The sequence below is a fragment of the Heptranchias perlo genome, chromosome 12, assembly GCF_035084215.1.
Source record: "Heptranchias perlo isolate sHepPer1 chromosome 12, sHepPer1.hap1, whole genome shotgun sequence".
NCBI lineage: Eukaryota > Metazoa > Chordata > Chondrichthyes > Hexanchiformes > Hexanchidae > Heptranchias > Heptranchias perlo.
The window spans coordinates 49,597,058-49,609,866 of record NC_090336.1 but is presented as its reverse complement, the minus strand read 5'-3'; the positions used below and the strand labels follow the sequence as shown (position 1 = coordinate 49,609,866).

The window sequence follows — 12,809 nt, the reverse complement described above, 5'->3', positions numbered from 1 at the left end:
CAATCATGGACCCAATCCCCCAGCACATCTAAATCTGCTTGTCATAGTTGAGTATGATGAAGGGTGCAGAGGAGAGTCACAAGAGCATCGACTCTCACACATGTCTTAATAGCATTTACAAACTTACAGATAATTTCCCCAACACCTACATCCTGATCATTAATGAAAATGGTAAATAGCAACGGTCCCAACATTGATACCTGCAGGACAACACTAGTGACTGGACTCCAATCAGATCCAAACCTATCTACAAGCACTTTCTGCCTACAGGCTTTCAGTCAGTTCCCAATCCAGTGCAGTAGATTGCCACTAACACCTAAGGCTTAAGTCTTGTAGAGAAGCCTCTTATGCAGTACCTTTTCGGAAAGTCTTGGGAGACAATATCTACTGGATTTTCCTGATCCACTATCTTGGTGACGTCTTCAAAAAATATAATCAAATTAGTAAGACATATAAATGTTGGAGGAGGTACAGTAAGTTTGGCATCAGTGGCCAGAGAAAAGGCCACTGTATGGTTTAAAAGGAAGACTTGCATTTTTATGACAACTTAGCATATTTCTCAGAAATGAACGACTCGAAAGGGCCATGACTGACTAGGCAAATGCAGCGACCATTCTGCCTACCTCAAGTTCCTACAAACAACAATGAGATAATGATCAGTTAACCTGGTCTTGGTTGAGGGAGGAATGTTGGCCAGGACACTGGGAGAACTCCTTGCTTGTCTTTGAATAGTGCCAAGGGATCTTAAATATCCACCTTGATAACTGAAACAGGCAGACATGGTCTTGCCTTAACATCTCATTTGAAGGATGGCACCTGCAGCAATGCAGCACTCTCTCAGCACAGCCCTGGTGTGTCAGCCTACATTATATGCTCAAGTCCTGCAGTGCATAACCTTGACCTAGCAGCGAAAGTAGTACCTTTCATGGAAATGCACCATTATCACAAAGGTTAAAACGCAGCATAAGGATCAGATTTAACCTACTTAAAATTAGATTTTTGTTGCAATAGGATTAAATAATTTAAAATAATTCTTCCATCTGTTGCTTATAAGATTCACAAAATGATAACAAAAACAATAACAACTTGTATTTAAAGTGGCTGTGATTTAGAAAAACTCTACAAAGTGCTTCTCAGAAATATGCACTGATGGATTTTCATAAAAACCTAACCGGTTAATCAAACCTGCCGCCCTTACCCAGTTTGGCCTATATGTGACTCCAGTCCCAAACCAAGGTGATTGACTCTTAACTGCCCTCTGAAGTAACCTAGCAGCCATTCAGTTGTCTCAAATGTTTTCAGGGCAACTAGGGGTGAGCAATAAATTTCGGCCTTGTTAGCGATGTCCACATCTCAAGAATGAGCATATAAAAAAAGTGATGCTGAGCCAAAGAAGGAGATATTAGGAGGGTTGACTAAAAGCTTGGTCAGAGGTGTGTTTTAAGGAGAGTGTTAAAATGTGAGGCAGTTCAAGGGCACAGTTCCTGAGCAGCTAAAGGCACTGCAACCAATAGTGGGGTGATGGGAAGGAGGATATGCGAGAAGCTGAAGCCAGAGGAAGGGAGAGTTTGGGGAGAGTTGTAGGGCTGAAGGAAGATACAGAGATAGGAAGGGGTGAGGCCATGAAGGGATTTAAACAGGAGGATGAAAATTTTAAGTTTAAGGTGTTGTGGGGATGCGGTGCTAGTGTAGAACAGCATGGACGTGGATGATGGGTGAACAGGACTTGGTGAGGGATGCAGCAGAGTTTTAGATGAGCTGAAAGTTACAGATCATGGAGGATGGAAAGTTGGCCAGGAGATCATTGGAATAGTCGAGTTTGGAGATGACAAAGACATGGATGAGGGTATCGGTGACATATTGGCTGAGGCGGGGAGGAGATGGTGATGGAGAAGATAGCTGGTCAGAAGCTCTGCTCTGGGTAGAATAGGATGCTGAGGTTGCAAACAGGCTGGTTCAGGGAGGAAAATGGGAAGAATCAATAACAAAATACTTAATTAGTTTTAAATTACATGTTTTCTTTCAATTTTTACCTCAATTTACAGAATGTTTATTATGGATGGAGTGAGAAGAATATAAAAAGTCTGTTTGTGGCTGTTACCCAGTTGCACTAGAATATTTTTAAAAATAGTTCAGCAAAGCTGGAAACATGCACCAAATGTAGTAATAACTATTTTTTAATACTGTGCAAACTGAAAACTCACTCATACAGCACCTTTTGAAAAGGTACATTAAAAAAATTTCAACAATTAAGCTAATGTACAAGATTTATTGGCACTGGAAATAATGGGGGAGAAATTCAACTCACAGCAGCCTGTGAATCTGAAAAATGAGCAGCCAGTAGTTGGAAATCGGGGTGGGTGGGTACCTTGGCCGGCCCATTGATGCCCAAGGCCTGCCTGATGCCATATTCGGATGGGCCTGTAAATGGGCGAGCAGTCCGCCTGCCTGAAAGAGCCGTAAGGCTGTTTAAATATGCAGATCAGGGTCCAATGCCGGTTATAGGACCCCAATATCAAAATTCAGGTAAACACAGGCCATGCATTGAGCAGCCTAAATGACTTGACAGTCCTTAAATGACTTGAAACTTGGTTGAGATTAGCCGTGGCTCATTGAACTCTTGTGAACTTTTGCAGCTTGCAAAGAGAGGAGCATAGGAACAGGAGTAGACCATCCCGTCCCTCGAGCCTGTTCCGCCATTCAATTAGTTCATGGCTGATCTGTATCTTAACTCCATCTACATGCCTTGGTTCCATAACCCTTAATACTCTTACCCAACAAAAATCTATCAATCTCAGTTTTGAAATTTTCAATTGACCTAGCTTCAATAGCATTTTGGGGGAGGGAATTTCTAAATTTCCATGACCCTTTGTGTGAAGAAGTGTTTTCTGATAGCCCCCCTGCATGGCCTAGCTCTAATTTTAAGGTTATGCCCCCTTGTCCTAGACTCCCCCACCAAAGGAAATAGTTTCTCTCTATCCACCCTATCAACTCCTTTAATCATCTTAAACACCTTAATTAGATCACCCCTTAATCTTCTATACTGACGTGAATACACACCTAGTCAGTACAACCTTTCATCCCTTCAGCATGGTCGAGAAGCCTGAAGAACAATGCAACTAAATTTGTATTGCATTTTTGACAGATCCCTGGTGAACTGAGAGTCTATTCAGTGAGAATAACAGATTCTATTAACATCCCAGATCACTAAGAACTACAAATCCCATGTTCATTGCTTTCCTGCGCTGACAAAAAAAATTGTTTCAAATCGTTTACAGTAGAGCAGTAATTAACCACCAGAATTACTCCCTACTCTCAGCAGGTTTTGCATAGTTTCCCTTTTCTGCACAAATTGGAAGTGATTCCACAGCCATTTTAGAACATCTCCAAAATGGGTAAAGGCAATTTCTTGGGAAACTACTGCAGGGATCAGCTGGAACTGTAACAAGTGACTTTTTACTGCGCCCATCCACTGAGTAAATCAGAAAGCTCAACCCGTGTGTGCAAAAGTTTACAATTTCCAACAAAGTAAACCTACTCCCTAATTGTCATTGTAAATCTTCCTGTTCTGTGTGTGATTAAAAAATCAGATATTTAAAATAAGTGTTAAAATATTTCATATGTCCTGTTTTCAAATACTTCACATCATCAATATGTAACACAAAATGTTGGATATAAATATGATGGATCAAAAAATTAAAGTGCGCATGGATATCTTCATTGAATCGTTTGTGTTGATTTATAAAGCCAATTATTCAGTAGTCAAGATATAGATGAGCTATGATCTAATTGAATGGCAGAACAGGCTTGAAGGACGGGATGGTCCACTCCTGTTCCCATGTTCCTCTCTTTGCAAGCTGCAAGAGTTCATAAGAGTTAAATGAGTCATGGTTAATCTCAACCAAGTTTCAAGTCATTTAAGGACTGCTGGTTAGACAGTAGTTTTTCAGTGACCATAATGTGTTTTGAAGCTGTGATAAAATCCATACGGCAAGCATGGGTTCTATTTAGCTTTACTTTCTCTGAATTTCTGTAATAAGGATGTCATTACACCTGGGACAATGCAAAGCCAACCAAACCACTGAGTGATACACGCCTTACTTTTTAAAAAATCCTTTTAATCCATTTGATCCACCTCACCTCATATGTGCTGGTGATTCCAGATTTGTAAAAGACTGGTAGGAAGAGTTCCGCAGTGAGGATGATGACAAAAGTGAACGCAATGCAGAAGATGATGAAGGAAGCCCCATAGCGATAAACCTCAGAGGGGCCTCCTAGCACGGTCACTGCAGACATGAAACTGGCAGTGAGTGACAGAGCCACCGGACCACAAACCATCTGCCTCCCTCCAACCAGAAACTCACGGGAGGTAACATTGTTCCTTTCTTTGATGGCGAAAAAGACCCCAATCCCTGAAGAAATGACAAAGAGAGATGCAAAAACGACATAATCCCATACTGTAAAAGTTCCCACACTTGGATTTGCAAACTCAGCCATTTTTCTTCTTCTTCTAAATGTAGTTCAGATAGATATATTTGTTCCTTCGAGGATGAGCCTCTACTGAACAGTTATCAACAAGATTTCTTCTTGGGTGCTTCCTCGACAGCAGGCTTTTCCTATTTAAAACTGACATCAGGTTCTTTTCAGGAGGTATGTTCTCAAGGATATGAAGCAAAAGACCACCATAACAACACATGCAAGTGATGACAGCCCAAAATGATAGTATGCGGATTTAAAAATAGATGTACATAAATAAGGTTATGATGACAGATGAAATAGTCCCAAAGGTACAATTAAAATGTACTAAGCAATCACTGACCCTCTTCAGCTTTCATTAACAAGTTAACGATTAGACTGACCATTGAACCAAAGAGTAAAGTCCTGTTTTACAATTCAGCATTTTTGTAATGATTTTAATCAGCATCTAAAACTATTCTCCGCACCAGATAACAAGGTCATGTCGTTCACATCTGGATAAGTATATCTATTGGAGTTCAAATTGACCAGAAAATGAACTCTTGGATTATCTATTTTTAAAATTAGCGTTGTCAACTGATTCACAGTTTAGACAGTTCTTTGCTCAATGAAACAATTATTTACAGTAAGGTCAGAAAAATGACATTAATTGGTCAAGTCTGCATAAAAAGCTTAATCTGGCTAATTTTTGATAGCACAATTTATAAAGAAAGGAAAGTCAATGCTTTTCCAATGTCCTTCTTGCTAGCCTCCTCACTGACTTCCGTTGGCTCCTCATCCTTCAGTGGATTGATTTCAATGTCCTTGTCCTTGTCCTTGTCTACAAATTCCTCCACAGATGTGCTGTACCCTACCTCTGCAACCTTCGCCAGCTCTACATCGCTGCACCCACCACCCACATCACAGGTTCTGCTTTATTGTACTGTTTATCTTCCCCCTTCTCTCTGCTCAACGATTCTGCTACATCTCTCACCACCTTCAAAATCTCCCTTAAAATCCAACTCTTCAACTGTTTCCTCCAGGATCCTATACTAACTTGGATAAGGTACTCGTGATTGGATAGTGGGTGTTAAAGTGAGCCAGGACAGTCCATGATAGTCTCGGCTTACTGCATACTTTATACTAGCATTTCTTGATTTTTCTAATGAGAATTCTAAATTTTGGCCTTTTGAGATTGTGGGGAAAGTTACTTCAGGGACCCCATCAACTTGGGGAACACGTTCACACACAAACTTTTCTGCAGGTAGCAAGTGCAGTATCAGGCAGTGGAAAGAAATTGTGAATGGACAATTAAAGCTTCAAATTTGAAACTGCACTAGAGGTGTCTTTCTGGATTTTTCCAAGAGATGCAGCTGAGGATCCAGTCCATTTCACCACAGAACAGGATTGAGTGCATCCCTGCCGTACTCCAGATCTGGTGTAGAACCTCTCAGACATTCGGATTCTCCAGACGGACTCGTGCTCCTGGATCATTTTGCGGATCTTGAATTAGCCTCAGGAGGACATCAGGGACGCTGATGCCTTGTAGAGTCTTCCAAAGAGCATTTCTGACCTTGAAGTCTACGTGTGCGACTGCCATAGGGCGGTTGAATTTGCACTAAAATCTCAGAAAGGCGGAAAGCAAGTATGACATCTATTGAAGATCGCCCATTGGTGAAACCCGATTGCTCAGGGTGAGGGTGTTTCATTTGGAGTGGCTGAAGCCGAGCAAGTAGGACGCATGAAAAGACTTTTCCGGGAAGAGAAAGGAGCAGGCCTGACTCATCTGAGTCACAAACAGTAGAAAAACAGGGGCCTGTTAGTGCAAACCGAGCACCGAGTGCCGCGGAGCACTGAGTGAGACAGCTGAGAGTTTGGTGAGTGTGGGAGTTCGGTGAAGTGGGGGAAGGAGGTGCTGCTTTGCCTGGATTTTCCTAACTTTTTCAGCAGAGCGGCAGTGGACCTGAGCAGCAGAAGACTGAGAGTGGGGAAAAAAGCAGCAGCAGACCTGCAACAAGAGAAAATTACTGTGCGACGTCACAGGTGAGGCAGGAGAGTCCGAGAGGTGAGCACAGTGTAAAAGGAGAGACTGAGAGCAGGAGGAGAGTCTGAGAGTCTAAGGCAAGTCATGGCAGCAGAGCTCGCACCCGTGATATGCTCCTCCTGCACTATGTGGGAAGTCATGGACACTACCAGTGTCCCTGGTGCAGGAAGTGTGTCCAGCTGCAGCTACTGGCTAACGGCATTTCGGAGCTGGAACTGCGGGTGGATTCACTGTGGAGCATCCGTGATGCTGAGATTATCGTGGATAGCACGTTCAGTGAGGTGGTCACACCGCAGGTAAAGATTACGCAGGCAGAAAGGAAATGGGTGACCGCCAGGCAGAGTAAAAGGACTAAGCAGGTAGAGCAGGAGTCCCCTGGGGCCATCTCCCTCTCAAACAGATATTCTGCTTTGGATACTGTTGGGGGAGATGGCTTATCAGGGGAATGCAGCCAGAGCCAAGTTCATGGCACCACGGGTGGCTCTGCTGCACAGGAGGGGAGGAAGAAGAGTGGCAGGGCTATAGTGATAGGGGATTCAATTGTAAGGGGAACAGATAGGCGTTTCTGCGGCCATAAACATGACTCCAAGATGGTATGTTGTCACCCTGGTGCTCGGATCAAGGATGTCACAGAGCGGCTGCAGGGCATTCTGGAGAGGGAGGGTGAACAGCCAGTAGTCGTTGTCCATATCAGTACCAACGACATAGGTAAAAAAAGAGATGTGGTCCTGCAAGGTGAATTCAAAGAGTTAGGAGATAAATTAAAAAGCAGGATCTCAAAGGTAGTGATCTCAGGAATACTACCAGTGCCACAAGCTAGTGAGTATAGGAACAGGAGAATAGACTGGATGAATGCGTGGCTGCAGGAATGGTGTAGGAGGGAGGGATTTAGATTACTGGGACATTGGGACCGGTTCTGGGGAAGGTGGGACCTGTACAAGCGTGACGGGTTACACCCGAGCAGGACCGCACCAATGTCCTTGTGGGGGTGTTTGCTAGTGCTGTTGGGGAAGGTTTAAACTAGAGTGGCAGGGGGATGGGAACCTGAGCAGGGAGTCAGAAGGGAGTAAAGTTGAGAGCAGCAAGAGAGGGGAAGACCCAGGGGAAATTTACAATACAAATAGTACAAACAGTTGTTCAAGAACAAGTGAAAGGGAAAAACATAGAGCAGCAGAAAGAAAGTGTACTTTAGGCACGACAGATATAGTGAAAACTAGAAGGCATAAGGCGATTAAACCAGAATCAAAGCTGAAGGTCAGGCTCGGGTGTGTGGCCCAACTAAGAGTTCTATATACAAATGCACGGAGTATAAGGAATAAATTAAATGAACTACAGGTTCAAATTCAAATTAGAGGGTATGACATGATATCTATTACTGAGACTTGGCTGCAGGATGGTCAGGATTGAGAACTAATTATACCAGGTTATAAGGTCTACAGGAGAGATAGGGAAAATGGAAGAGGGGGAGGAGTAGCTTAGTGATTAGAGATGAAATCACTTCAAAGATAAAGGAGGATATAACGAGAGGTAAGCAGCCAATAGAGACCTTATGGGTTGAATTGAGAAATAGGAAAGGATCTAAGACTATAGTGGGAGTTGTGTATAGGACCCCTGGCAGCAGCTCTGAAGTGCTAGATTGTATAAATGCAGAGATTAGACAAGCGTGTAAGAAAGGCATAGTGGTCTTAATGGGGGACTTTAACCTTCACATAGATTGGGAAAAGCAGACTAGCAACTGTCAGAAAGGTAGTGAATTTCTTGAGTGTGTCCAGGATAGTTTTCTACAGCAGTATGTCCTAGAGGCAACAAGGGGGCAAGCCATACTAGATTTAACAATGAGTAGATTTAGTTAACAGCTTAACTGTGCGTGAACATCTATCTAATAGCGATCATAACATGATCGAGTTCAATGTAGTGTTTGAAGGGGAAAAAAGTGAATCAGCTGCTAAGTTTCTAGACTTGGGTAAGGCCGACTTCAATGGGATGAGACAGAGACTGACAACTGGGCAAATCTGTTAATGGGTAAAACGACTGATGATCAGTGGGAAATGTTTAAAGAAACATTTAATGAGATACAGAATCGGTTTATACCCCTGAGGGGCAAGAACTCTACTTGCCATAAAAAACAGCCATGGGCAACTAAAGAGGTAAGGGACAATATAAGACATAAGGAAAGGGCATACAAAAAGGCAAAAAATGGCACAGATCCTGGCGAATGGGAAAGATACAAAGATCAACAAAGGGTCACAAAACAGACAGTAAGAGCTACAAAAAGAGAGTATGAAAAGAAACTCGCAAGGGATATCAAAAACAATACGAAGAACTTTTATAGTTATATTAGGAAAAAGAGGGTGGTCAGGAGCAGTGTTGGCCCCTTAAAAACGGAAAGTTGGGATATTGTCATTGACAATGGGGAAATGGCGGACATGTTGAACAATTACTTTGCGTCAGTATTTACAGTCGAAAAAGAGGATAGCATGCCGGAAATCCCAAAAAAACTAATATTGAATCGGGGACAGGGACTCGATAAAATTAACATAAGTAAAGCAACAGTAATGAAGAAAATAATAGCACTAAAGAGTGACAAATCCCCAGAACCAGATGGTTTCCATCCCAGGGTTTTAAAGGAAGTAGGTGAGCACATTGCAGATGCCCTAACTATAATCTTTCAAAGTTCTCTAGATTCAGGAACTGTCCCTCTAGATTGGAAAATTGCACATGTCACTCCACTTTTTAAGAAAGGAGAGAGAGGGAAACCGGGGAATTATAGACCAGTTAGCCTAACATCTGTTGTGGGGAAAATGCTGGAGTCTATAATTAAGGATAGGGTGACTGAACACCCCGAGAATTTTCAGTTAATCAGAGAGAGCCAGCATGAATTTGTGAAAGGTAGGTCGTGCCTGACAAACTTGATTGAATTTTTTGAAGAGGTGACTAAAGTAGTGGACAGGGGAATGTCAATGGATGTTATTTATATGGACTTCCAGAAGTCATCTGATAAGGTCCCACATAAGAGATTGTTAGCTACGATAGAAGCCCATAAAATCGAGGGAAAAATGCAGACTTGGTTAGGAAATTGGCTGAGCGAAAGGCGACAGAGAGTAGGGATAATGGGTAAGTATTCACATTGGCAGGATGTGACTAGTGGAGTCCCGCAGGGATCTGTCTTGGGGCCTCAATTATTCACAATATTTATTAACGACTTAGATGAAGGCATAGAAAGTCTCATATCTAAGTCTGCTGATGACACAAAGATTGGTGGCATTGTAAGCAGTGTAGATGAAAACATAAAATTACAAAGCGATATTGATAGATTAGGTGAATGGGCAAAACTGTGGCAAATGGAATTCAATGTAGACAAATGTGAGGTCATCCACTTTGGATCAAAAAAGGATAGAACAGGGTACTTTCAAAATGGTAAAAAGTTAAAAACAGTGGATGTCCAAAGGGACTTAGGGGATCAGGTACATAGATCATTGAAGTGTCATGAACAGGTGCAGAAAATAATCAATAAGGCTAATGGAATGCTGGCCTTTATATCTAGAGACTAGAGAACAAGGGGGCAGAAGTTATGCTGCAGCTATACAAAACCCTGGTTAGACCGCACCTGGAGTACTGTGAGCAGTTCTGGGCACCGCACCTTCGGAAGGACATATTGGCCTTGGAGGGAGTGCAGCGTAGGTTTACTAGAATGATACCCGGACTTCAAGGGTTAAGTTACGAGGAGAGATTACACAAATTGGGGTTGTATTCTCTAGAGAAGGAAGGTTAAGGGGTGATCTAATTGAAGTTTATAAGATATTAAGGGGAACGGATAGGGTGGATAGGGAGAAACTATTTCTGCTGGTTGGGGATTCTAGGAGTCGAGGCCAGACCTTTCAGGAGTGAGATTAGAAAACATTTCTACACGCAAAGGGTGGTGGAAGTTTGGAACTCTCTTCCACAAACGGCAATTGATACTAGCTCAATTGCTAAATTTAAATCTGAGATAGATAGCTTTTTGGCAACCAAAGGTATTAAGGGATATGGGCCAAAAGCAGGTATATGGAGCTAGATCACAGATCAGCCTTGATCTTATCAAATGGCGGAGCAGGCACGAGGGGCTGAATGGCCTACACCTGTTCCTATGATAGTTAGTGGTCTATTACTTCCGGACTTGGTGCATGGGCCTTTTCCTTTGTAGAACGAGATAATGATCCCTTCCTTCCACTCCACTGGCATCTTCCCTGAAGTCCAAACCTGAACAAAGAGTTGATGTAGTGCTGAGCTTGTGAGTTCAATGGTTCACTTGAGAAGTTCGGGAGCTACACTGTCGGATCCAGAAGCACGGCCATTATCGTAACTTCTTTATAACTGAGTGGACCTCATCTTGGATGTATCGATGCAGGTGTCAGTATCAGGCATTGCATCTGCTGCTAATAAGTCCAGGTTTGACCATGGTGTCACTTCAGGTTGGTTAAATGAATACTTACAATGTTCTTTCCACCTTTGCAGGATTTCCTCTTGAGTGGAACATGTGATGCCATCGGCCTTGTTTATAAGCGTTAACCTCGTGTGGTTACCAGACTTAGGTCAAAGTGATTGAATAGCTTTATATGCAGGTCATAAGTTATTAGTTCTGATTCCTTTTTCTGACTCGTTTGGCAGGTTCTCAAAGTAGACTCCCTTAAAGGGATAAAGGAATTTAAAAATTGAGCATGATGCAGAGATGTGTATCGGTTGAAGGTAGATTTTTTACATTTGGACAAGTGTATATTTATGAAAAAAATTGCACTGAAAATATATACACAGATTTCTGCATAACCAAGTATTAATGAAATGCTAAGGCATGTGGTGTGTGATCTAAAGTCACCCAAGGCTAGGGCGAGGGGGAATACCACATCTTAACAAATACATTGTCACCACAATTGAAATTGGGGTGGAGGAAACTCGTTGCAATCTGTTTTTTTTACTTCTCAGTAAATCCCTATGAAAGCAGTTGAAATGACCACTAGGTAGTACATCATAGTTATTGAAATCTGTCAATCAGAACTCATAGGTAAATTAAAATGGAACAATCAGAAGATGGTGTACCGTAAATCATCACAGAAACTTTCCTTTCCTGGCAGTATTTTAGTTCTGGCCCTGCTCCTTCTACAGGTCATGTACAATCTGCTCTGTTCTGGACTCTAATCCACTCATTTATTCATCTATGGAAAAGTTCTCTAGAACTTTGCCTGACCCCAAAGATAGTTGAGTAAAACTCCACGGTATTTATCTGCACCTCCATTATTCAAACCTGGCTTTCCACAGGTAGCATTTCCAAGTTCTCAGCAATACATGAACCATTATATTTCATAAGTGCCTAATTCAGATGTTACTGGAATTGAATCAGTGCCAGACTATGCACTCTTTGAACAAGTGCTCCCATTAATAGCTTGCCAATTAACTGTGTACACTGTAAACATGTTTTTATTGCTTTTTTTCCAGTTGCTCAGCAAAGGTTATGAATCATAAGACATGTCGGCTTAGAAATTCAATGGCGTAAGCCCATTATACTGGAGTAAACCAAGCACCTAAGGGTCTATTATGGCAGGTGGCGTGCAGTGTTCACTCTGTGCCAAAAATGCGTTGCCTGCCAAACTCCCCCACCCCAACCCCCCAAGCTCTCCTGTGACCCTCGGCTGGCGTACAAGCCAGGGAATCTTGCCTCCCCGCACGCTTACACCTGCTCTCTTTGTGGGAAGAAGAAATGCTGTACTTGATACTGAAAGTTTTACACACAGTATGGCATGAAGCTATGAAATAAGAAACCATAAAGGCAGTCATATGAAGTATATGTGTTCCAGCTGTCACAAGTACATCTCCAGGTTAACACACCAACACATGAGCAAGAGGTTAAACAGAAAACAGCAAGATCCCATAACCATTTGTTCTCTCCGATAAAAGACTGTGTAAGAGAAAGAACAGCCCATTGTTAAACTAGATTCCTACAATTTAACAGGAATTTCTCTTCAATACAAAAGACCAGACCATCAGCAAAATCATATGACAACTGACACATCTTAGAGTGAATATGAATGATTTCTTAGAGCAAGTACTGAGAAATATGCCACCTATGTATTTGGGTGAGATACCACAACTAATACTCAACCAAATTCCACCAAATGAAAAGCAAGACAGAAAAAAGGACCCATTTCCATGTAAACTACCAAAGAATGGCAGCAAGGTTCTGTCATATAAACAAAATAACGAGGGTCTTGTCCCAATGGTGGAGGCATGAAGAAGACTTCATTCTAAAGTTGACTTTGCCATATTAACAGGATGGAAA

General features: G+C 42.2%; 1 protein-coding gene across 2 annotated transcripts in view; it reads right to left on the bottom strand.

Annotated features, from left to right (window-relative positions):
* The window catches only part of slc5a12 (solute carrier family 5 member 12), a 40,618-nt gene extending 35,889 nt beyond the window's left edge, over positions 1 to 4,729 (bottom strand). For both annotated transcript variants that reach the window (XM_067994090.1, XM_067994091.1), the window contains exon 1: positions 4,141 to 4,729. In XM_067994090.1, the coding sequence (XP_067850191.1) occupies positions 4,141 to 4,497 (357 nt within the window). In that variant the 5' untranslated portion in view covers positions 4,498 to 4,729. The remainder of the gene's footprint in view (positions 1 to 4,140) is intronic.
* Between the last annotated feature and the right edge of the window lie 8,080 nt (positions 4,730 to 12,809).